This window comes from Pelmatolapia mariae, linkage group LG16_19, assembly GCF_036321145.2.
Source record: "Pelmatolapia mariae isolate MD_Pm_ZW linkage group LG16_19, Pm_UMD_F_2, whole genome shotgun sequence".
In the NCBI taxonomy this organism is placed as follows: Eukaryota; Metazoa; Chordata; class Actinopteri; order Cichliformes; family Cichlidae; genus Pelmatolapia; species Pelmatolapia mariae.
In genome coordinates, this window is record NC_086241.1 from 1,736,455 (window position 1) to 1,762,196 (window position 25,742).

General features: G+C 42.2%; 1 protein-coding gene across 8 annotated transcripts in view; it reads right to left on the reverse strand.

The window, feature by feature from the left end:
* Positions 1–25,742, reverse strand: part of lrp1bb (low density lipoprotein receptor-related protein 1Bb) — a 260,158-nt gene that overhangs the window by 138,453 nt on the left and 95,963 nt on the right. For all 8 annotated transcript variants that reach the window (XM_063499991.1, XM_063499988.1, XM_063499992.1 and 5 more), the window contains 5 exons: positions 10,240–10,359; positions 9,547–9,675; positions 5,703–5,960; positions 4,559–4,721; positions 723–945 (listed from right to left, as the gene is read on the reverse strand). In XM_063499991.1, the coding sequence (XP_063356061.1) occupies positions 723–945; positions 4,559–4,721; positions 5,703–5,960; positions 9,547–9,675; positions 10,240–10,359 (893 nt within the window). The remainder of the gene's footprint in view (positions 1–722; positions 946–4,558; positions 4,722–5,702; positions 5,961–9,546; positions 9,676–10,239; positions 10,360–25,742) is intronic.

A 25,742-nucleotide genomic window follows, 5' to 3' on the forward strand; every position in this document is an offset into this window, starting at 1 on the left:
TTTTCTGAAATGACAAATTTTACTCTGTGGAAGTTTAGAAACTCCTGACTGTCAAGTATGAAGAGCTTTAAAAGAGTTAAAATTGTAATGCAGCGAGCAAACCTGTGGGGAATCATCTGATGCAAGCGGCTACGACATTAAAGACCACACACGGGCTACAGAAAAGACAGACAGCAGCAACATCGCATTTGTAATGCAAATGCAATGACATGAAGATACTCTGTCTAATGAGGGCGCGAGCAAATGAATGAGGCAATATCATGCAAAGAACACCTGCATACAGAACACGGTGCTTGATGTGTATGTTCTTCTTTCCTCTTAAAGCCTGAGTATCTAGTCCAAGTTGGTTGAAAGGACCTTTTAATGAATAATCATCATTCGTGATGAAAGGACTCAAAAGTGTACTGCAGGAGAGAGACTACCGATACGCTCATTTGGAAGGCAGCCCCTCGTGCGACTCAATTTCGTCAATTTAATAAACCATTTATTCGCCACACAAAAGCCCCTTTTGTCCAAAATGAAGAGTGAATTAAAACAACAAGCAGTGAATACACCACCTGCCTTACAGTGATAAAGCACAGTGCTCTGAATCGGAACATTAACCAAAGAACACCCTGTAAGTGTATCCAAATCAGAAGAGACACTCCTGATAAGAAAAGCCTGACGTTAGTCCACAACGTGCGGTCCGTGGAAGGCAAAAATCAGTGCAAAGTGGCACTCACTTGGCTCCCGTGGATAATGGTGTGCCTGTTCTTGCCCTGGTAATCCACCACGTCGATGTAATCCAGGTAGGCATCGGCCCAATACACCAGCTTCTTGACCACATCCAGCGCCACAGCAGTGGGTTGCTCGATTTTATAATCGACCAGCCGGGTCCGGTTGGTGCCGTCCATGTTACAGCGCTCGACCTTGGCCACGTTCCCATAGTCAGTGAAGAAGAGCATTCTGCAGGGGAGGGGGGGTTAAATCATTAAACGAGGTAAAGGATACCATCATAGTCACAATATGACCGGAAAAAACCTCACCATGCATCATTTTAGTAGTTTGGTTGCATTTATCCCAATATGACAGAGTGATACTTTATCCTTACAGCCAACAATCTTAGTCTAATCCAATGTTCATTCAAGCAGTTGTCAGCAGTTTTGTATCCATCCACCCCCTCGAACATCGACCGTGCACTCTTGTTGAGTGTTACTACTATTGCAACTAACCAGTTGAGGTCCTTTGCCAACATTAGGGGCTCTGGAGATTTCTCAAGAGTTGTTGATGAAAAAGGTTGTGAACTACAAGAGTTTGGAAACAGAAATACGAACATATTTCATCCAATAACTGAATCCCTCAGACGGGGTTTTGCAGGAAAGCCAAACAAAAAAATCCATTCAAGCAAACAATATTCAAGCATAAAATGTGACTTTTTGGAAGATCCAAGTCAAAGTTCTGATCTTAATCCAACAGAGATGTTGTGGAAGGACATAAAGTACAAAGTTAATGCATTCACCAACCCATGCAAAAATGTAATCAAGTTTCATGTACAACTTCAAACGTCTGATCAAATAAAAATACAGAAAAAATGGTAACAAATAGGTTAAAACACATGAATGCATTAAATCAGCACAGAATTAATTTTAATTACAAGAAAAAAAGATTTAAAAAACAGCATCGCGCTGCCTTTGAAGGCCTTGTAAAAATGACTTGTTAGACTGCTTCTCTGATACAAGCCCATAACCTGGAGGCAAATGTAATAAAAGCAGCATTTTCCATTTCTCTTTGGGTAATTTTGGCGACATTTAGAAAGCATGCTGCAGCAGACCTCGGGGTATGTGAGTAGACACAAAATGACAATGTGTGATGCAGTGAGAAGCCAGCTCCAAAATCAATCTAAAAAGACACAGGGAGCCAGAGTAACTACAGGAAGACAGGCGTTATACACAGTGTAATTTGATTCTTACTACAGGTACTAAATTACATCACCAGAAATAACTGGAATGCTCTTCAGCAAAAGTAACAATCTCTGAAAGTTTTGAAAATTGCTCAGGTATGCACATTCAGTAATTTATATGGAAGGCTTGCCCCGCTGCCTCGCTGGGACTCTGTGAGGATGGATCTCTAACAGCTTCCAGTGATAACCAGCTCCAGCCAGAGAACGACGGGAAGCCGACTTAATCTGCACAAGTCAAACCAGAGGAGAGATGGGCTGCCCTTTGAACCCTCGACCAAGCTGTGCTGAAAAACTGCCGGCATCAGCAAGGAACCCAGCTCCCCAAACAGGTGCACCTCCACGTGGCATATCAATGACTGCTTTCTAGGATTAGGACGGAGCCGATGCTGTATTTGTGCATTCTGCAGCTACGATGAGATCCTTGTTGGATTCTGGGAATGAGCACCTGTGAAAAAGTAAAAAGCATGGGGGCCAGCGAATAAAGGCAGGAGCCTCACAGCTGGAGAATCAATGAGCAGCGTCAGGACACGGCTGGTTTCTTTCAGATCCTCTTGCACTTGGAGTGTAAAATCACGGAGGCTTAATTTAAAATAATGCTCCTGAACATAATTCTGTAAAAAATAAATTTATAAAACATTTATAATAAAAAAAAAAGTAATGTTGCAGTATTTGACTCTGGCAACAGCTTAAAGGCTTTAAGATTGTTTTTGTACGACAAATTTTGCACAAACATTTGTCGTGTCCAGAAATAGATCCTGTTGACCTTTGATGATTCCTGACTTCCTGTAACGCCATCAGCAGGGTTCCAGTCGTGACTTTAGGGATAATAAATAAAATATTTTTTACAGGAAAAAATCAGTATAATAACCTTGGTGATCTTTTGTGCCATCAATGCATCTTTTTATTTCCAAGTTTGACACCTGCAAAACTGAACCCATTCCCAAAAATATAAAAATGACAGTAATCAGATTCCAGGCGACAATTTTGCTCTCCTCCAAACAAATTATTAGCATGTATACATGTAGACTTTACTTCCATGGACGGGGCTGACGGTGTGATGCAATAGCAGCATTTTAATTATTTTATAATATCAAAGCTCGGGAGGAAACTTGCCAGCAGTGGTTCTTCATCACGGGTATACACGCTACACTAAAATGGGACTCGTGGGAGAGGACGCTTCAATTTTGTAGTGCTGATAAAAATTTTAGCTGATAAACAAACCATACCATCCATCAAACTCTTCTCAGAAAAGCTTTTTAGAGAGAAGAAGAAAAGGCTGTCCATCAAGTTAAAATGCTTATCCAATAGCAAGAGAGGCAAGGATGCAGAGGGAGAGAGTGCCAAACCAGGGCATATTCTATAAACACTGCTCCTCACGCTGTGCTGCTATCTAACACCTCCCTGATTTCTTTTGTTTTCACTCCATTGCTCTGGGCTGACAGACCTCTCTCAGGCCGTACCTATTTCTCACCAATTAGAGTCAGGAATAAGGCTCGGAATACTTCTGTGTCTCCGAGAGTCCATCTATCCAGCAGCCTGCAAAACCAGCTCCCTTGTGGGGCAGCAGACTCGAGACCACTATCCATCTATATCTACAGAATAAGGTTCATATGTGTATGCGAGTCATGTGTGATTACAGCACAACCACTTAAAAGCCAGCCTGACTTACAGTACATCACAGGGAGTGCAGTGTATTCACTGTAACACAAACGAGAACAAAGAGCTGCAGCCAGCCGACTGCCCCTGCCTTTAAAAAACCACGAGCTAATTATTTTGATTAGACCCAGAGGTTTACGGTAGTAAACAGAGGTGCTGGATAAGCGTGGATTATAAAGCAGAAATCCCCAACGCGACAACAGAGTGAATGAATTACACGTTTAGGTCAAAGGTTCATTTTGTCTCGGCCTTACGAGGTCTGTCGTGACAGTTTAACGTGATCGCAGACGATCGTTTCTACTGCCAAACAGTGAAAAACAGCTGAAAAAAACGAGAACGGGTATACAACGAAAAATTAGCTTTGACTGGTCACAAATACTGGAGCTTTGCTGTTCCCTGGCGAGACCGGGTTGCTGATAATTGGTTCACCGGCTGGTACAGCTGGGCCATGCAGTGTGTTTGTTCTGCACGGTGACACAGGAAACTCCCGAGAAATAATAAATTCTCCAACATTGTGATCACTGAGACTGTCAGCCGCATCCTCTAAATGTTACAGTTTTCACTGAGAGCTGTGTGGGAATATGTTTTCTTCCACTGGTGCTGCGCTTTTTCCTTGATCTTCAGAGACAAAAATCCTGTAATGAAAGTCCTGTTGGGGCATGTTCTTCTGTGGGATGTGCAGCGAAATCAGTGAATACAAATGAATGTCTAGACAGTAGAAGATATATGTAGCATCACCAGTTATTCACCAAATTACACACAGAGAAAATGGCTGAGCTGAAGGACAGGAAATCATTTAAATCCCTTTACTGTAACCCTCTTATACTCCTCCTGATAAATCTCTTGTTATCAGCAGTGAAATGTAATTTTTTGTCCTTTCTCTGATATTTTTTTCCTCTGAAAAATGACACACAGTGATAAATGAGACTTGTGTTGTGGCTTTCTGAGAAGGTATACACTCACCCCATGAGAGGATCCAGAGCTATGCCTTTAGGATTGAGCAGGTCTAGCTGTAGGACGGTAACACACGTGTCCCCGCCGCGGTCACAGACAAAGATCTTGTCAGTGACGCGGTCAACAAAATAAAAGTTTCCTGTCAGCCAGTCAATCGCCATCTGCTCCACATCTGCAGCGGGAAAGAAGAAGACGCGTTAGATCCTCGTGTAAAACAGATGCTATGTAAATAAAATAAGGTTTCCGTGGCAACCAAAGAGGCAAAAATAATGATGAAACAGAAGCAGCGGGCGGCCTGGTTATCTCGACTTTTAGTCTTTAGTCACAGATCCGAGCTGATGAGGTTTATGGGGCTTAACTGAGAGATGTTTTAAACTCGAAGCACGAGTTCTTTCTTTGCACGTTTGCAAAGTATCTGAAGTTATGAAGCTTTGTTTGCAAGGATACATTTAGAGGGGGACGACTTTTCCCTTGCAGAGGGTCTGTCGCCACTCATGTCCAATGAACCTGCAAAAATATTACTGCAGTAATCCTGCAGTATTTGTGTTAAAGTAGTTTTTTCCACGTCCGAGCTGAGATCAAACTGACAACAATGTTGTTGTTAAGATCCTGTGAACAGTTTCCTGACGGCAAGGGCAAACTCTGCTACTCATGATGAATAAACTAAATCTTTATTTGTGCAGTTGTTCCAGTGCCCTTTTAAATGATACCATGGCCATTAATAATTCTGATTAGCTTGCAGGTTTCTATGAGACTTTAACAAATGAAAGTCGAGCACATTTGTTATGAAATGGGCTATAATTCATGGGAATCTTTACTAGAGCAGAAAAAGGTAGCACTTCTGAAGCAGCGCAGTGAGTGCAGCTCGCAGGCCTGAATGGCGATTGCAGGATAAAGATGAATTCCAAAACTGCTGAGGCTAACCTGTCGTAAGCCACGGTGATAATGAGGAGATAGAGCGAGAGAGCTCGCAGGTAAGAGAGAGAGGAAGAGAGCAAAATACAATGAGAAAGCAAAGAAGCGTGAGCCTGTGTGTGTATGAGCCCCGGATGATGCTCACCACAGGCAGGAATACCTTTGATTTGTGTGGTTAGATGGTTATTTATCAGAAAAATGAACAAAAGAAGGAAAGAATGAACTGATATAAACATACGCTGCAAACTTTGTTGAGTTCGTATTTCCTGTTCCCGTGTGAATCCACGCAGGCTTCTTGTTACAGCACAGCGGAGCTGCCCAGAGGACTCTGAAGACAGCACCCAGCACACACTTTCCTGGTTATGCTGGAAATCCAGAGCCAGCGTTCCATTTATCCTCAAGGACCTGAGCGGCTGAAGGCCGCTTCCATTTAGATGGGTGACGACGATGCGATCTGAGCCACCGATGAGAAGCGCTGGCCGGCTGTCGCCAGGATCTGAAGTGGAAGGGAAGGGTTACAGTGTTTAAATCATTAAATGCTGAAATATTATTGTTATCCCATACATGGCACCCCCCTTAGTCATCCCTTACTAGGCCCTCCCTCTTACCTTAAAGGTAAATAAAATACATAAATCTTATCGTGGGGATGACTCAGCAAAGCTATTCTGCTAGCTCAGTAAAGTTTCCCTTAAAAACAGTGTGATATGCAAAATATATGAGCGGAAAGACCATTGGAAAGTTTACTAACTGTGGCAAATGAAGTGTTAACCCAACCAAGAAAAACATGCACAATATTTCTAATTCCACCACTGGACAAACAAACAGCAGTGCAGCTAGAAATACTTTCAGAACAGATTTCTTGAAGCTAAAGTAACAGAAAAGCGTCGGCATTAACAGACATGACATGTGAGTTTTCACCAGCACACACTCCCGCCTGGACTCGTGGAACGATATCTGTGGTGGTGAAACTGAAATAAGCCTCTTTATGGGCTTAATTGAGCGTGCACATTCTCTGACATCAGGTTGACCCCCTGAAAGGGCTCTTATTTATCCCAATCTTCAGCACAAGTTCAAGTCAAGGGCTGCCCTCCTAATATAGGTAATAAATCAGAATGTCCACTCAAATAACTGCTAGTGCGTGACGCAGGGCGAAGCGTTTTTCTCCCACACTGGGGGGTAGATGGGACTTTGACCATGCGAGGCTACAAACATGTATCACGGGAAAAGATAAATATCAAGTTATTATAAGGAATTAGAATCATTTTATTTCAAACATGAAACAACAAGAGAAAAAAGTTTTCATGAATATCTCCATGTCTGCACAATGTTTATGCTGGAAAAGCAGCAGGATGAAGTTTACACTTTGTCTGTTCCTGCCCACTTATTTCAAATTCCATTATTTACAAATCAATATTCAACATTATATAATCCATACATGTTTAGCTATATACAAGTCTGCACTCATATACAACACACGCATAAAACAACAGAAGCTCATAAACCAAAACAACAACAAACTACATTTTGACATAAACTAGGTGTCAGGTTACAGGATGTAGGAGCCAAATACTCACAGACACCAAAGGATGAACTCAAACAGGCAGCTTTATTACGCCGTAGCAAAAACATACTAGAGACAAAATCCAAAAGCAGAAAACTAGAAACTAAGGACGAGAACAAAGACACTGTTAAACTAGATGCAAGGATAACAAGGACCACAGAGGAAACACACAGCACATGGAAGCGGTACAACACGACAAAGGGCGAAGGAAAACACAGGGCTTAAATATACAAGGGAGTAATGAGGGAATGGGAAACAGGAGGGAAACACAGCTGGGACTAATCAGACATAATGAGACAAGAGGAAGCAAAACTAGATACACTGACATAGGACACAGACTTTCAAAGTAAAACAGGAAACACGAGACAATCACAAAGATGCAGACCAGACACTGAGACAGAGACACGACTGAGTGGGAAGATGGAGGGAACAAGGAGACGAAACGAGGAACACCAGAAAGGAAAAGTAACAGAAACCAAAATCCTAGAACTAAAAATGTAACACAAGCAGAACCGAAACCCATGAATAACAATAATCAGAGAATGTAACTAAAACACACACAGTACTGTGACACTAGGCACCCTGTGGTTCGTAATGTTTTGTTTAACTTAATGACGAGGTAAAGCCGACCCTGACACAGGCCGCGGTGTCCAATCACAGCTCATGTTCAAACAACATTAAGGTTAAACAACCAAACATATCCGATACACCGGGGTTACATTTGACTCTACACAACCACGCGACACTAAGGCTACGTTCACACTGCAGGTCTTAATGCTCAATTCCGATTTTTTGATCAAATCCGATTTTTTTGTCTGCTTGTTCACACTACAAATAAAATGCGACAGCAAACGCTCTCCAGTGTGAACGCTCAAAGCGGCCCGCATGCGCGAAAGAAGATGTCACACACAACGCGCTCTGTTTAGACCCAGACCAAACAATACTGTTTGACTGATGGCCTTAATATAAAGACTTCGGACTTTACGTTTCCCAATTTTTGCTTTAAGTTATTTTGTTATTTACATAATAATGTAGATAACCTAATAATAATCCTTATTGCTGTTTTAGAGGAGCGGTGCTTCAAAGGATAGTTGCAGGTTTCTGTGAGAATCTGCAGATTATACAGTACAAATAAAATGTTCACGTTTCTCCATCGTTGTCTTCCCAACAGTTTCACTGACATCTACACTGGATGGCCAGGAAGCATTCGCGATGTCTTCTCGGGCGCTTCTGCGGCGCTGATAATCGGCGTCTGTCTTGTGTCAGTGACGTAAAAGACGGATTTAATGCGACCTGACCGTTCACACAGCAGTCGCTTTCTAAAACATCAGATATGTATCGGATTCAGGACCACATACGAAAGTGACCCAGATCGGATTTGAAAATATCGGATTTGTGCCGTTCACACTGTCATACCATGATCGGATATGGGTCGCATAGGGTCGAAAAAATCGGATTTGATGCACTTTCGCCTGCAGTGTGAACGTAGCCTAAATGTCTTTAATAGGTTCAACTATCATCTACAGAAAGTATTGATAATTGTATTTTGCATATATTAGATAAAGATGTTTTCAGCATCACATTTGCACTTAAAACATTTGTAATCAAGTAGAAATGAAGAGCATACGGGCGTTGTCACATTAATGTTAGGAGAAAATAAAACTCACTGAAGTCAGAGTCAAAGCAGAGATTAAACCGAGATTAAATCCCTAAAAAGAAAAATGTGCGCTTCAGAGTTCCAACTTCAATCTTACACTCGCTGCGTTAATATGTTTTTCATACCCTGCTGCTCCTCATCTCCTGGCTTCTGAGAGCTCTATCAGGAATTTATATTCATGAGCTTTTACAACTAATGGTAACCCCATAGTTATCCTTGTACCACTATCGCTCTCTGCTAAATTAATATTAATGCATGTGAGCATTGGGTTCAGTTAAGTTTATGGGTAATCATATTCAGTTTATTCTTGGTAGGACACCAGTCACCGTGATTAAAAGCTACACCAGCGGTGTTCTCCCCAACAAGGCGAGTTGGGCCTCCAGCTATTTTCAACCCATATACGCCAAAGTGGCAACAACCCTAAAAAACAAACTTTACTTCAGTGCAGGACACGGACGTGTAAACTACACAATCTCAGGACTATTAACACACCGCACTCACCAAAACACAATAACTCTTTGATTTGTCTCATTTCTACAATAAGTAGGCTGCTTTCCTCACTGGGCCAGATTTGTTAGCAGCACCGGGCATTAACATAAATCATGGTGATGTCAGGTATTGTCTCTGCACAAAATACTCCAGACTGCGCCCACTTAAAATCTCATGCTCATTAATTTGATCATTATCCTGGCTTGACCACATCCAGCCGTCCCCGTGTGGTGATGGATGTGGTCATCGCTCAGTCCCATTAATCTTGCACTACCGGTTCTTGTGAAAACTGAGGAGACGATAAGCCGGGATTCCACGTCTGAACGAAACAGAACGCGTACGCTGTGCTAATTATGATGCAAGTGTGCCACTCACCTTGTTTGGCTTTGCACGATATCCTGTTGGGCTGCAGGATGTACCCTTCTGTGCAGCTGCATCTGTATGACCCGTAGGTGTTGGTGCAGGTTTGGCTGCATGCTCCATACATGGCACATTCATCATGATCTTATGGAAAACAGGAAGAGAGTCATTTGTAACAAATTAGGTGTGCTCAAACATGACCCAAATACATAAAGTATACTTAATGCGGCCTCACTCTGGCACCTCAGGTATAATTACTTTTATAAGCAATGCGCTGCGCTGTAACGGCTCTTTCTCATGCCTTCCCCAACAGAATCAAACTCCAGCAGCACTCCCACTTTGTGAAACTTTCCCTTACTTTCCATAATTATGCAATTCTACGCACAAGTTACGTGCAGAATTCAAATAATTCAGTGCAACTGTAGCAAAATCATGTCCTGTGCCACACACCATGAAGAACATAAAAAAAGCATGAAGAATTTGTATACATGTGTAAGGATATATGTGTAACCGTGTGTCTGTGCTGTGATGTGCTGTGCACGAGGCCCTGCCTGCAGGCAGATGGTTCTCATATAGGCAGCAACTCCTGCTTATTCAACTGAAAGAAGTCTGGCCGAGGGCAAAAGGAGAGACTTGTACGGAGAGGAGGGAGGAAAAGGGGGAAGCGTTCCATGGCAGGAGGCTCCCACCAGCGGTGCAGGATCCTACCTCTGCAGCTCGTCCCGTCCTCCCCGACCTCAAAGCCGTCAGCGCAGAAACAGAAGGTGCCGTTTCTAGTCATGACGCAGCCATAGCGGCACCGGAGCTCGTGGCAGGCTGACAGCAGCTCTGCAGGGGGAAAAGCAAGAAAGGAGCAGAGAAGAAAGGCTATAAATGGGTAGGTGGAATAGGAACTTGCTTCTTTGATTATTCAAGCTGCCCATCACAAGTTTGCTTCGATCATTCACTCAATGAATGTAAATGACAGAAATCACAGACGCTCCAATGTAAATGTTAGCTACGGTATCTCTACAGGAAGGAACGAGCTGAAACAAATGTCACTGTGTTGATTATTAAATGTCAAACAACATGGGCCGGAGGGGACTGTGAAGACATCAGCATTTAAATAACATTAACCTGCATGTTTCATAAGTCCGATATAAATGATCAGACCAACACGCAGAAGCAAAACATATTGCCAAACTTTGTATTGTTAACTCGTCAAGTGACAAAGTGGCTGGTAACGGTGCTCAGGAAGCCAACGCTGTCATGTTGTGATGGGTTATGATGCTCTGGATGGGAGAAAAATGGCTAATTATGGCGTGATGAACATTCAGCAGAATAAAAATGAATAAATGGCACAGTGGGAAGAATAACCCTCGAAACAAAGCTTTAATAGGGCAAAGACTGATATGTCACTGCTGAACATTAATTAATGTCAACTTACAGCCCCAAAGATAAAGGACTGTATTGATTGTGCTCGGGCTTTCCTGTGCTAACCATTTCAAGACATTATGAAATGCTGCTGCAGACCAATTCATTTCTTGACAGGTTGTATTCACATTCAGTAGCATCGTGGGAACACAATGACAGTCGGAGCTTGAGTTATCATTACTTTCTAAATGATGGTCTTTGGGGGGTTTTTGTTGTAATTTTGTTATTTTTAAGATCTTGACGAGTTACTGGGAGTTGGTTTTTCTTACTAGCTCAGTGACCAATTTTCACAACGCTGATTTCAAACAGTGGAGATAAATATCACCAAAACAAGCAGATGATCTTTGAATATGACATTATTATTGTCAGTAACATATTCAACACATGCACATGCTGAAACTGTAAATCTTTAATGGTTTAATTGATTTTAATGACATCATAATAAAAAGTCTCAGTGTTAAACTCGACTTCGCTGAGCACAGAATAATTTTACTGACATTAAAATCTCAGGATGACGTCCTCAGAAATGGCTGCTATGGTCCCACAGCGGTGAGCTTTCTCTGTCTTTGCTTTTCATAAAGCCTCAGAAGAGTTTGACTGACAGGCAGCAGAACTTAAAATGACTGAATTTTTATTTGGGGGCAATTCTTAGAGCGAGCAAATACAGAAGTATTAAAATGGTAAATGCTCAGTGCTCCCAGGCTCATGGTGGTAAAAGACTTCTGGGATGATAAACAGCTGCATTATGAATCCAACAAAACAAAACATCTAAAATGTACGATGTTGCTTTTACGTGCTTAAAGGACGTGCGTTTGAAATTAATTGTATTTTCAGGGCTCGACACTCGATTGCTCCAAAAGAGTGCAAAAGTCAGCAAAGCAGTATTTTGCTGCACCACAAACACATTAATTCAAAAATGCCAAGTGAAGTTTTAGCACAATACACACTGAGTGCCAATCAGACTCGACACTCAATAAAACTAAACCGTGAGTCCAAGCACTCGACTCCAGATAAGGACGAAAGCTGAAACTGATGCAGTGCAGCAGTAGTGTAGATTCTGAAAGACATCTAATTTTTCACAGGCGGTTTTCATCTGTAAACACGTGGCTGCATTTAATAAAGCGTAATGCCACAGAAGAACTGAGTGCAGTCTGGGACTGTTGAACCTCGTCCTTCCTCAAAACGCTGCAGAAGTTTCCATTCCACCAAAATAGAGAAAGGCTGTGACGCTGGGTATTACTGTGCTGAGAGAAGATGTCAAAACACCATCGAGGTCCTGACAGGACCAACAGGTCTGAAACAACCACTGCAAGAAACTCCTTATATGATAAAGGTGCCGTGGTTTCATTAGCAGGACGTCTTTATACATGTGAACTGTGCTGACTGAGAACGTTTGCAGGAAAAGGAACGACTGTGTTCATAAAGGGAATAACTGTTTACATGATTTTGCAGGTTTGCAGTGCACTGACTGTGCCGTCTAATACGAAGCTGCTATGGAAAAAATATTGATGAAGAATAGCTTACGCATCTCGCAAAACAATTAACTGTCCTTTTATGGCTATAACCAAATAATTTCATTTAAACCAAGTTTTGAAATAAAATACAAATAATTAAAATATTCAGAGACATTTTATAAATGATAAGCTATCTCAGGAAAGAAGTACATTTGTGATGAAATCATTTTATCAGAGGCTACATTCAAAGTTCAGGTAGTCGAATCATTTCACAGGACCTATTGTGTTTCGGCTGTTTTGGGGTTATACAGAGGTAAATCGTGCTGGGCACGAAGGGATAAAATATAAAGCAACACCACTGGCAAAACACAGAAAGGTAAAGCTGCACAATAAAACATCAAAACAGCCCATACAAAAGGCACAGGTTGAAAATAACCAGAATTACAATATCATAGAAAAAGCCACAGGCCGGTAAAATGTGCCTGCTTGGATAGATACACTGTAACTGGCTCCATTAGCATTTGAATGGCTTCAACTGCCACTTCAGACTGCCACTCACTCTGAATACACTGTACGTCAGTGAATCACTGGACGCCTGTGAGGATGACTCTGATAATCAGAGATTTTCCTGAGTGTGTAACACGTACTGTATGCACAGCAATGAACAAGTTCACTGATTCTACTGAAGCTCTATTTAGATTCAAACGATAGATCTCATTTTGTGTGTAAGGTACCATTTCAATTAATTAAAAAGAAACAAACCAAAAGTTTACTCAAGCTGAATACTGTGTGGACCCCACGCAGCCCGTGCATTATTCATCACACGGTGTGGAACTAGCACACTTCCCTGTTGTAAAGCAGTGCGCAAAACGAGTGCACGGCAGACTTAAGATATTCAAAGCTAATCCTTATATCGTCTCAAAGACACCGTATGATCAGCTTTCCCTCATGGCAGATACAGAGTGCTGTGGGGATTGTGTATGTGCCACTGAGCCTCCTAGCTGCCTTTCACACACCTAGAGCTATGTGCTGCTAACTCTGAACATGAGTAAATGGTAAAGTGAATGTAGTAGCCTTGGTGTGATGGTCATCGACTGTGCTGTATGCAGAAGCAGCGTGCTTTAAAATATGTGAGAAAGGCTGTTTTTGTTCTGCTCTCAGTGCTGCTCTCCAAAGTATCATCTTTACAAAAATTGGCATTAACTGGAATGTAAAACACACTACTCATCACTCTTACAGCCATCTGGCAAAGACGCACGAGCGAGAAACGAGTGGCCTCAAATGAACAAAGCATGAATAACTTGTTATGACTTTACCTTAAAAGAAATTATGCTCACAGGATGAGCAAAACTACTTGTGAGTTAAAAAAAATCCATTTGTCCACTTCGTTTTAACTCTTTGGAAAAACATTAGTGCTTCATAATTACTAAAATATATAAATGTAAAACATCTCAACTGTCATCATTCTGAAACACAACAGCAAGCCCGGTCTAATTTGCTGTAATCAGATGTATGAACACAATGATTCTAGCAAATGCACAAAATTAATTCCATCTGTTTTCACATGCTTCACTTAAAAACACTGTTTGAGATGTGTGTATCCCAGAGGAGGCTCAGTCTGTTCAGTTTGGTTATGATCCTCTCAGATTCAGGATTTTTTGTCGTTCTTTTTCCTAATTTGCAATGCTGAGGTGTATTTGGTGGAACGAGCAAATCACGGTCCAGGTTTAAATGGATTGTTTTAAAGTAATTGAAAACCTGCCTCTGATTCCGCTTGTACGTCCGCTCATCAGTCAAACACAAAGGCATGCCTCAGTCCGCTCCGCTAGCCCAGCAGAAGTTTCTCAGAGCCTCCACACTCCAACACACAGATGGCAGAGTATGAATGGTGAGTGTGGCACTGTTCCTTTGCCAATACTGACAACAAGTCTCACCACGGGCACGAGAAGACTTACCCGAGGCTGAAAGTCAGAACGCCCCATCTGGCATAATTACGGCCTCCCTTTAGGGATCGCTGTGGCCTTTCCCCGAAACGTCTTTGCAGTGAGGGCCTGTATTTAACGCAGGACCAAATGAAGACACACGTCTAACGCAAAAGGTAAAAGCGTAGTTGGCTCAAGGACCTTTTAGTGATTTTCCAAGCTTAAATTAGGATCTTAACCCGTTACCCGTCTCTGTCGCTGTGGTTGGTATCCTCTAGGTGGCGAGAGTGACAAGATTGATTCCACAGCAGTGAAATTGGGTCATATATTCTCTTAGGTTCCAACATTCAAGAGGCGTGCAGGGGAAATAACATTTGTGCAAGATGTGCCATGACTGCAGTGACACGATTTATTGACAAGTCTTTAGAAAGTTATCTGGGAAGCTTAAGTGTGTCAGCTTTGATGTGACGTGGAGTTGTCCGGGTGGTACAGAAGGTGGAATTTTCCCTAGAAATTGAGAGATAAATGCACTTACACTGTAGCTGCTTGGTTTTTTTATCCAAATGTAATCCTGCATCTCAAACTAGGGCTCAAATGTGACAGTAAACGTCGTTAATCCCTCAAAGCACAATTTGCTGAGAGATTTGGGAACTGGTGCACAGCCAGGCTTCTGACATGCCCTTAAATATTGGAGGAAACGTCACGGGTGTGGGTGTCAAAATCTTCTAGCAAACAATGAAATTTTAATTCTAAACACTCCTGAGGAAGATTATCTGCTGTAATAGTATTTGATGACACCAGATTGTTTCCTCGTATTAGAGGGAGTAATGATATGACTGACAATATCTCGCCAGGCTGTAGAATAACAAAGTGAGACGCATGAAATATTGATTGCAGATATCTGCAGTTGTTTACATATTGTCTTGTGGGCCTGACAGTCGCTTGTAACCAAAAAAACCAAAAAGAAACCTGACACGGGACTTGAGATTCCTTGAAGCCTCCAAATCATCAAATGCACATATCTTTAGCAGATGTTTGGAGAGAAAATTACAAGCTCATATTTTCTGGTAAAGTGAGTACAGCGTGGCAGGGTAACACACCGAAAGGACTGCCGTAGCACAGCAGAGAGGAAAGTGATCACTTTGACTACTTACTGCAAATGTTCCATCCATTAGAGGGGCAAAAATTTAATAAATATGCTAATATGTTACAGTCTATGAGGCTGGATGGCAGGACATTTTCAACCTACTGAGAAACGCTGAAAATATGGAGCCGTATTTGTGGCGAGTCGTTTTGGAACAAGAGCATCACTTATCACAGGCTCCTTCACCCTGGAGAAAAGTGTTTGTTTGTTTGGGTTGTTGTAATGAAAAGTTAATCAAGTGAGATAATTGAACGTTGTTCAGAAACAGAGGGTGGGAGGAGAGATCATGTTTGACACTGTTTATTCTTTAAAAAAGCTTTATCACGAGAAAATATAGGAAAAAAAATAGATGCAAATATTTTCAGGATTAGTCCAAGATGCTGATCTCAGGAACAGATTTGAAAAGCTCGAGAAAAGAGACAAACAGGAGAGACGATGCGCACATTTCTTTCTTCTGCTTTCAGCCAGTGTAGGTCTGAAAGCAACATTAACTCAATAACTCACATCGGTGCGCAGAGGGCAAACACATTGCCTTTGACAAGTTGTGCTATGACACAGAAATCATCGCTGCATAAAAGTCCAGATTACCCTTACGTAGCAGAAATAGATCTATATATTTGGGAATCAAATACATTAAAGAGCTTGTCAGCGCAGAGTGCCGGGAGAGGCATCCGCACCTCGTCACTGTAACGTTCAGAGGATGATTCCAGAATGAGACTGGCACAGGTTCACTCAAAGTCCAATCAAATCTGCACTCTACTGAAAGCAATTTGTAACAATGTTTATTAGTTATTACAAATTTAAATCATTTGACGTCATTTTTTTCCACAGACCAGAGCCCATATATCTCTGCCACATGCCTCATTTTCAGACAGAAGCAGGGATGTAAGGCCTAAACCTTAAAGTCTGGGTGCAGCCTGACCCTGAAATCATTCAAACTTCACCTGAAACCGAAGAAGCAAGGAGCCCACGTCTGATTTAAACAGAGGATGAGAGAATTGCAGTCAGTGAGGACGTAGAGGGTTCAGTCTGTATTCAGATATTATTATATTCCAATATAATTTGAAGGCTAATTTAAGTCTATAAAAAATATTCTCAGCATGGATAATAAAAGTGTTAGTTGTGGTTCTAACATTTCAAAGGTCTTATTTATAGGTGTCACTTATCTGGAAATAGTAATATAAATATATTTTGCTTGTAACAGGGTGAGAGACCTGCAGAGGCATTCAATCCCAAGAACGTTATTCTGTCTCTTAATTAACTGCATGAGCTTATATCCTCGTGCAACCAACTAGTATATATGTATATACAGTTAAGCCCATAATTATTCATACCCCTGGCAAATTTTGACTTAAAGTTACTTTTATTCAACTAGCAAGTTATTTTTTGACTGGAAATGACACAGGCGTCTCACAAAAGATAATAAGATGATGTACAAGACGCATCATTGTGGAAAAAAAATATTTCTCAGCTTTTATTTACATTTGAGCAAAAAGTATCATGTCCAGAATTATTCATACCCTTTACAAACTGTCACAGTCTCTGGGAAAATCCAAAGTTCCATACCATTCCAAATAGTCGAAGCTGTTCTAAAGCATCCCAATTACCCTGATTAATTGGAAATAGCTGTTTTGATCAACTCAACAGCTGAAAAACAGCAGCTCTCTGCAGGTGGTCTGTGGACAGTCATGGCTAAGACAAAGGAACTCAGTGAGGACCTGTAGCTGTGCATTGTGGCTGCTCACAAGTGAGGAATGGGCTACAAGGCCATATCCAAATGTTTTCAAGTTCCAGTGGCCACAGTGCAAAGTATTATTAAAAAATACAAGATGTTCCGCACTGTGGAAAATCTCAGAGGACGTTGTCGGAAGCCAAAAGTGACACCTGTGCTGGCCAGGAGGATAGTGAGAGAGGTGAAAAAGAATCCAAGGATCACCACCAAGGCCATTCTGGTGAATCTGGGCTCTGCTGGTGGCAATGTCTCAAGCCAGACAGTCCAATGGACACTGTTGGGTTCCACGGATGCAGACCAAGGAAAACGCCACTTCTCCAGGCACTTCTAAGGCATGCAAAAGCTCATTTGGCCTTTGCAAATGCTCATCTGGACAAAGAAGAAGGTTTCTGGTCTTCAGTGTTATGGTCAGATGAAACAAAAATTGAATTATTTGGTCACAATGATGTTGGCATCATTGTGATCATTTGGCATAAAAATGGAGAAGCCTTCAACCCAAAGAACACCATCCCCACTGTCAAACATGGTGGTGGGAACCTAATGCTTTGGGGGTGTTTTTTAGCCAATGGACCATGGAACCTAATCACAGTAAACAGCACCATGAAAAAAGAGCAATACATGAAGATTCTCAACAACAACATCAGGCAGTCTGCAGAAAAACTTGGCCTTGGGAACCAGTGGACATTTTAGCACGACAATAACCCAAAACATACAGCAAACGTGGTGAAGAAATGGTTAGCAGACAACACCAGTAACGTTTTGCAGTGGCCTAGCCAGAGTCCTGACTTGAATCCAATTGAGAATCTGTGGAGGGAGCTAAAGATCAGGGTGATGGCAAGAAGACCCTCCAACCTGAAAGATTTGGAGCTCATTGCTAAAGATGAATGGGCAAAAATGCCTGTGGAGACATGCAGAAAGCTGGTCTGCAATTATAGGAAGCGTTTGATTGCTGTAATAGCCAATAAAGGCTTTTTTCTATTGATTATTGAGAAGGGTATGAATAATTCTGGACATGATACTTTTTGCTAAAATATAAATAAAACCTGAGAAATATTTTTTTCCACAATGATGCCTCTTGTACATCGTCTTATTATCTTTGGGGAGACACCTGTGTCATTTCTGCTCAAAAAAGAACTTGCATATTGAACAAAAGTAACTTTAAGTCAATATTTGGCAGGGGTATGAATAATTATGGGCTTAACTGTATGTAGCACATCTGTATATTTGTGTGTATAGCAATATAGAACATCTGCATGCTATACAGTTCATCTGTATATCTGTACATTTGTCTGTAGTACATCTGTATAGCAATATAAACATCTGCATACTTCACTTATTTGTACATAATCTGTACATAACTATTCCCACCTTGTATACTATCTTTATCTGTATATAATCTGCTCCTATTGCTCTTCTGATTAGATGCAAACTGTATTTCGTTGCCCTGTATTTATACATGTGTAATAACAATAAAGTTGAATCCTAATCCTTTATTAAAGCTGGAAAAATGGTGCACAAAATGCACATTTGCAAAGGGTTAAAATGGCACAGCACAGCACACAAAGTTAAACGAAGCAAACTGTAAAAGTAAATATTAATTGATCCTATTTTCTGACACAAATAATAGACGGTACGTCCTGGCAACCTCATGACTCACCATGGGAACTAGTGGGAGTCAGCTGTATCCATTACTTTTAATTGGCCCTTGGAAACATTGTAATTGTGTTATATACGGCCTTTCTGTATATGACTGTGATTTCTATATTTGCAGCATGTTTCAAATTTACTTTTTGAGTTTCTGTGCTTGACTTGTATTTCTGTAGTTCAAGTTGTTTTGCATCAGCATCATATTTGATGGAGTTTGCTGTATTTGCAGAGCATTTCTGTATTTGCTGGAGTTTTCTATGTTTGCCCCTTATAGCTGTATTTGGTCGTGCTTTCTCCGTTTGATTGGATCCTCTCGAGCTGCAGTGTGTTGAGCACTCCAGGAAGAAATTGAGAGAAATCACTTCACCGCTATCTTTTATCCCCAACATCGCTTGAGCTGCTGGACCTCACGACTGCCTCCCGAAACCTCCTAAAAATCAAACTCATCAGTCTGTTGCTCATTTAACAACACACATAACCCAATTCATATATCTGTCTTTGCCAAACATCAAACACAAGTGAGTGGCTTTTTTGTTGTTCCATGAAACATTCTTTGGTGAGCAAAAATAGCACAGGACCCAGCATGCACCGAGCACAGTAGCCAGACATGACAGCCAATAAGTTATTTTTGTTGTTTCTCCAACAAATTAACAATAATTAGCTCCAGCTGAGGTTGTTTGCTGATACAGTTGCCATTACAGCAGCTTGAAATAATAATCACCAGCTTAACCCTCAGCCTACCACAGACTACAGAACTACAGTTGTTAAAATATCTCCCATGTATTCATTGCAATGTTTTATGAGTTTAATAAACCTTTTGTAAAGACTGCTTATTGTTGTTTTTACGGCTTTTTTTAAGACAGTATTTTGGTTTTCTGGATGATCTCAGTCAAACATTAAGTCTAACTATAAACTCTGTCAGTAACAGGCAGGCTGTCAGTCATTCAGTTCAATAAAAATGTATTTATATAGCACCAAATCATAACAGCAGCCGCCACAGGTGCTTTATATTGTAAGGTAAGGACCTTACAATAATACAGAGAAACGCCAACAATCACATGACCCCCTATGAGCAAGCACTTTGGAGACAGTGGGAAGGAAAAACTCCCTTTTAACAGGAAGAAACCTCCAGCAGAACCAGGCTCAGGGAGGGGCGGGGCATTAACCAAGGCCAATTGGGGGTCATGGCAGACAATCAGATTATTCAGGTAATCTGAATACATTTTCTTATAACCTCTTGGTCTCGCCGCAGTTTTATTAAGGAGTTTTCTGACAAATGCTGAAGATTAAACGAAAGCAGAATCTAAGGATGGTAAAGGATTAAAAACTCGCTATAACAATTTTTATTTTAATGCAGATAACATTAATAAAATGATACTAACACAATATTTTGTTTCTCGATAGACTGTAACCTGTCCAGGTTGTACCCCACCTTTCACCACCGAGGCAACCGCCACATATGATCATGCCCACTCAAGACGATGTGTGAGATTCCACCAGCGCCGCCATCTGAAGCCTCGCAGGAGCAGCTCTTTGGTTAAAATAGCATCCAGTCTACTTTTTATGGAACCTGCATCACCTTCCACACAGCAGGCAAGGAGGGCAGGAAGAAAGACGCATAGAGAAGCTTCAGAATTTTCAAAATAAAAGATTCTGGAAAACACGTGGCTTATCTGTGCGAGAGATGTGACGTTAAAGATACACACCCAGTGTATTAGTCATCGGGAACCGGTTCATTTTTCATGAACACTGACTGAGCTCCCAGGGAGAAGTTCCAATAATGCATTAAGCTTAATGTTATTCTGTTGTCTTGATTGATGCAGCAGTTGGTTTATACATAAGCCTCGCTGAAACAGAAGGATTAAAATCTGCATATTTTAACAAATGCAGATTCATATAGAGATAATTACACAATATAAATATTGTACTACACATTACACACTATGAATGACACATGAGACAGATGACACAGAACACTGATCTTTCCCTAAGAGAACATAAGCTTAGCACAAAGGAGAGAAATTGAGACCCGGCAAACTTTCCTAGTGGGGGCAAAGCTGAGAATCGGAGCCCACAGAAGGATGACATGGAAGAGTGAGAAGCAGGACTGTGTGCCAGCAGTGGGTGAAATGATTGAAGAAGCTCTTTCACTGGCAATGAGAGATTCAGCACATGCATGGCAGATTAAACAGAACGCTATATTAGAGTAGGGGTCTGACTACTGCATGTGTATTCAGTATGTGAATGAAGTTATTGGGGGACTTATGCTGTCTGAGCTAGCTTCACAGGGCTCCACTGAGACTGGGATCTCAACAAAGCATGAATTATATCTATTGTGTGCTGTTTTTGATATTCAAATTGACCTGTTTTCCGTGTGACTATTTTTTCTGCGCTGCACTTCGTTGTCAACAAATGAACTGATTCGGCTGTAAATGTTAAGTACTGATGAGATATTACTAAATAAGGCTGTTGATGATTAATGTAATGGTGTGGGTCGAGATAACTCTGGGATAAATGTAGCAAAGTACTTATTAATGTGTTGCCTAAATGTCAGTGGAAGTAAAAGACATTGGGAACCGCTGTCCTCCTATAGGCACATCTCTTTTAGAGCAGCTCAGATTATTTGAAAGCATTCATTGTAAATGAACCTGTACAGCTTTAGACAAATGAAGATACATTGTGTTATAACAAGTGAATTAACGGTCAAACTGTTGTCTAATATTAATTTGTACCACAGGATGCAGTGCAGCTATTGACTCCATCATAAGAGGAAGCTAAAGGCAGTGGGCTACTGGAAGCATTGGTTGGGCAAGAGATGAAAACAGGGCGTTGTTGGAATGCTACTACGCAAGTAACCCTGGCGGAAGGGGTTACATGAATAGGATGAGGAACCTATGGATGCTTCAATACCCAACATCCACAATCACGGCGAAACAACTAGTAGCTCAGTGTTCCAACATTCGAAAGAAGGGACTGCTCTCACAGCTAGAGATTGACGAGGTACAACATAAATGCTACGGCAAGGAGGAGTCAGGACGCCAGGTCAGGGGGGAGATATCATCACCCCCACCCGAGATTGGGTACCAAGCCCCAAGTGCGATAGGAGAAGGATCGTTGAGTGCGAGAGGAACTGACCTGAAAGATAGGATCATGGCCAAGCTTGAAACCTGGATCCCCCGTAGCCGGTTACCAAGACTACGTGAAGTACCCTCAGAAGGTCTGCTAGATGATGTTAATGCAGCACTACGGATGATACCTACAACCACCATTACCGAGACTAACAAGCTGATCTACAATACGGCAGCAGTGATCAGTGAGATGCTTGGCTACAATTTGAACAGCCACAAGGGGCAGTACCCTCCATGGAGAAGGAGGTTAGAGGGCAAGATCAAAGTAGCACGGAGGGAGGTTAGCCAACTAACGGAGTTGCAGAAAGGCGCGATGAAGAAGGTGCCTAAGAAGTACAGCAAGCTGTCCATACCTGAGGTCTTGGAAACTGCCAAGCAACGACTCACAGCCTTGGCCAGCCGCTTGAAGAGGTACACCAGAGAGATCGAAGGCAGGAGAATAAACCAGCTGTTCTCCACAGAACCAGCCAGGGGAACAATATGAGAACAGCACCACCAAGGCTGGAGACGGAGCAATACTGGAAGAGCATATGGGAGAAGGACGCAACCCATAACAGAAATGCTCAGTGGCTAGTGGATCTGAGGGCAGACCATAGCGACCTCCCTGAACAGGGTCCAGTAACCATCACAGTGGCAGACATCCAAGAAAGGGTCTCCAGTATGAAGAGTTGGACAGCACCAGGCCCCGACATGGTTCACGCCTACTGGCTGAAGAAGCTGACTGCACTCCACGAGCGCCTGGCAGCACAAATGAACCAGCTGCTAGTTGACGAGAGACACCCAGAATGGTTAACCGAAGGTCGGACGGTCCTGATCCCCAAGGACCCCCAGAAGGGACCGGTCCCATCCAACTACCGACCAATAACCTGCCTCAGTACTACGAAGAGTGAACGAGACATCGATTCACTGATCCACACCACCAGGATATACAGCAATGATATCGGAATGTCATTCGGACTGGAGAAGTGTAGTCGGATGATAACAAAGAGAGGGAAGGTAGTCAGAACTGAGGGGATCAAACTATCAGAAGGCAACATTGCAGACATAGAGCACAGTTACAAGTACCTGGGGATCCCACAGGCAAATGGGAATCATGAAGAGGTCGCTAGGAAAGCTGCAACCACCAAGTACCTGCAGAGGGTCAGGCAAGTCCTGAGGAGTCTGCTGAATGGTAAGAACAAGATCCGGGCTATCAACACCTACGCCCTGCCCGTGATCAGGTACCCTGCTGGGGTAATAGGCTGGCCAAGGGAGGAGATAGAAGCCACTGACATCAAGACAAGAAAGCTCCTGACCATGCATGGCGGGTTTCACCCCAAGTCCAGCACCCTAAGGCTGTACGCTAAGCGGAAGGAAGAAGGCCGGGGACTGGTGAGTGTCAGCACCACAGTCCAGGATGAAAAAACGAACATCCACGAATACATCACGAAGACGGCCCCAACTGACAGCGTGCTCAGTGAATACCTCAGGCAGCAGAAACCCAAGAAAGAGGAGGAAGGCGAGGAACCATCATGGAAGGACAGGCCCCTGCACGCTATGTACCACCGGCAGATAGAGGAGGTGGCTGATATCCAGGAATCCTACCAGTGGCTGGACAAAGCTGGACTGAAAGACAGCACAGAGGCACTAATCATGGCAGCACAGGAACAAGCTCTGAGTACAAGATCCATAGAGGCTGGGGTCTATCACACCAGGCAAGACCCCAGGTGCAGGCTGTGTAAAGATGGCCATAGTGATCGATGTAGCGGTTCCCAATGACAGCAACATCAGGAAGAAGGAACACGAGAAGCTGGAGAAATACCAAGGGCTCAGAGCAGCGCTCGAGAAAATGCTAGGCGAGTGGCTCCAGCAGATCCCGGGAACAACATCGGAGATCTCTGTCCAGAAGAGCGCAGTCCTAGGAACAGCTAAGATACTGCGCAGGACCCTCAAGCTCCCAGGCCTCTGGTAGAGGACCGAGCTTGAAAGGATAGACCGCCCACAGGGACGAGCGGGGGATTTTTTTTTTTTTAATATGATCAGAAAAGTTTAGCTTACAGCAGTAATACTATCATTATAGTATTTAGCATTTCATAGCTATCAACCAAGCTTGCACAGGGTTCACAGAGCTGGAGCCTATCCCAGCTGTCATATGGCAAAATACCAGGTACACTCTGAACAGGTGGCCAGTCCATCATGTGGCTAATACAGAGAGACAGACAACCATTCACTTGCATCCACACGTTTAGAATCCCCAGTTAATCTGAAGAAGATGTCTTTGGACTGTCAGAGAGCATAAACACTCCACACAGCAGGGCTCCAGCCCACCACAAATCCTGTACCCACAACCCTCCCACTGTAAAAGTGCTAACCTGTAAAATGCATTGCCACTTTAAATCGATATACAAAATACTGCTTCAGGCTTTGTGCTGCTTTTTGCATGAAGGAGGGAATAATAATAACTCATCCTAGCATCTAATTTTACTGGAGAGTATTGCACCACAATTTACGTATATGCAAATCCCGTTTTATTGTATGCTCACAATGTGTACAGCCAAGGGCACATGATGGGCAAACACTGAAATCGATCCCATAACTCTGCGTCGGTGTTCATACAGGCATGAAAACAGGCTATGATTATTATTGGTCACCTGTATCTGAGTCATTAAACCTTCAGCTGATTTTGTCTTGATGGGAAAAATATGTACATTAAAGTTTTGTTAACTTATAATTAAGGCAGAGCGTTTGATTTCTCAGAATGTTTCAGTCTATCGATCAATCGATCAACACTGTCTCAATAAGCTATAAAAGATAACATCCAATTTAAAAAAAAGCTCATCCTCAGAACTCAGACAATAGCTAAGGAAGACCAGACTTTTCTAATCAAATTTAAACCAATTTCAGTATTTGAACTCAAAATATAAACAAACTGTTGAGATGAATGGCAAACAAAGTGTAAGGAAAAGGTCGCTGGGTGTTACTTTTTGGTTACGTAACTGCACTTTATTTAGTCAGGGCTAAATGGCTGACATCAACACAGCAATGCGGCAGCACTGAGCTGGCATCAGTCTATCGATGATCTTTGATGATGCTGCTGTTAATGTGTCATCACCATAAAGTGTCAAATATCCCTGCCTCCGAGATGAGACGCACCAACCAAAGAGTTTAGAAGTGATGTTTCTCTTAAACTGCTTAAAACTCCCACAGGCAAAGACAAAAATAATCACTGTGATATTAAGCATAATTTAATTTCTGAATAATAATATTTAACATAAGCATAAATGGATACAACTTTACTTCGGCTTTAAGCCTTTTTTCTTTTTCACCACATTCATTTAAAGAAGAGAGCGTTCACTTTCTGGGACCGCCCTAAAGATAACATATGAAGCCACAAGTTGAATTCTGTTTATTTAAGTCTGACATTTGTCTTCCTCAGTGCAAACAGCAGAGACTTCAGAGACCCACGGCACAACTGTGAGCATACGATTAAGAATGAGCAGGTTTCCTGAAGGTGAGCTAAAAGAGTTTGGTGGTTTTCCATATGGGCACCTTCATACCGAGGCCTCCCGGGACGTCGGCATGTATATTCATAAGAGGTGGGCAGGAAAGGCAGGGGAAAAAAGTTTTAAGAAACACAGCTGGCTGCCTAAAACTTCTCTTTGGTGACCTCAATTTCTCCTGCTTGCCGATGAGTCTGGTGTGTCCGTGTGGGACTGAGCATCCTGTACAGCGTAAACACAGACGAACCATAACGGCTTATATCATTGCAAAAAGGCAAGTTTAATAAAGAAA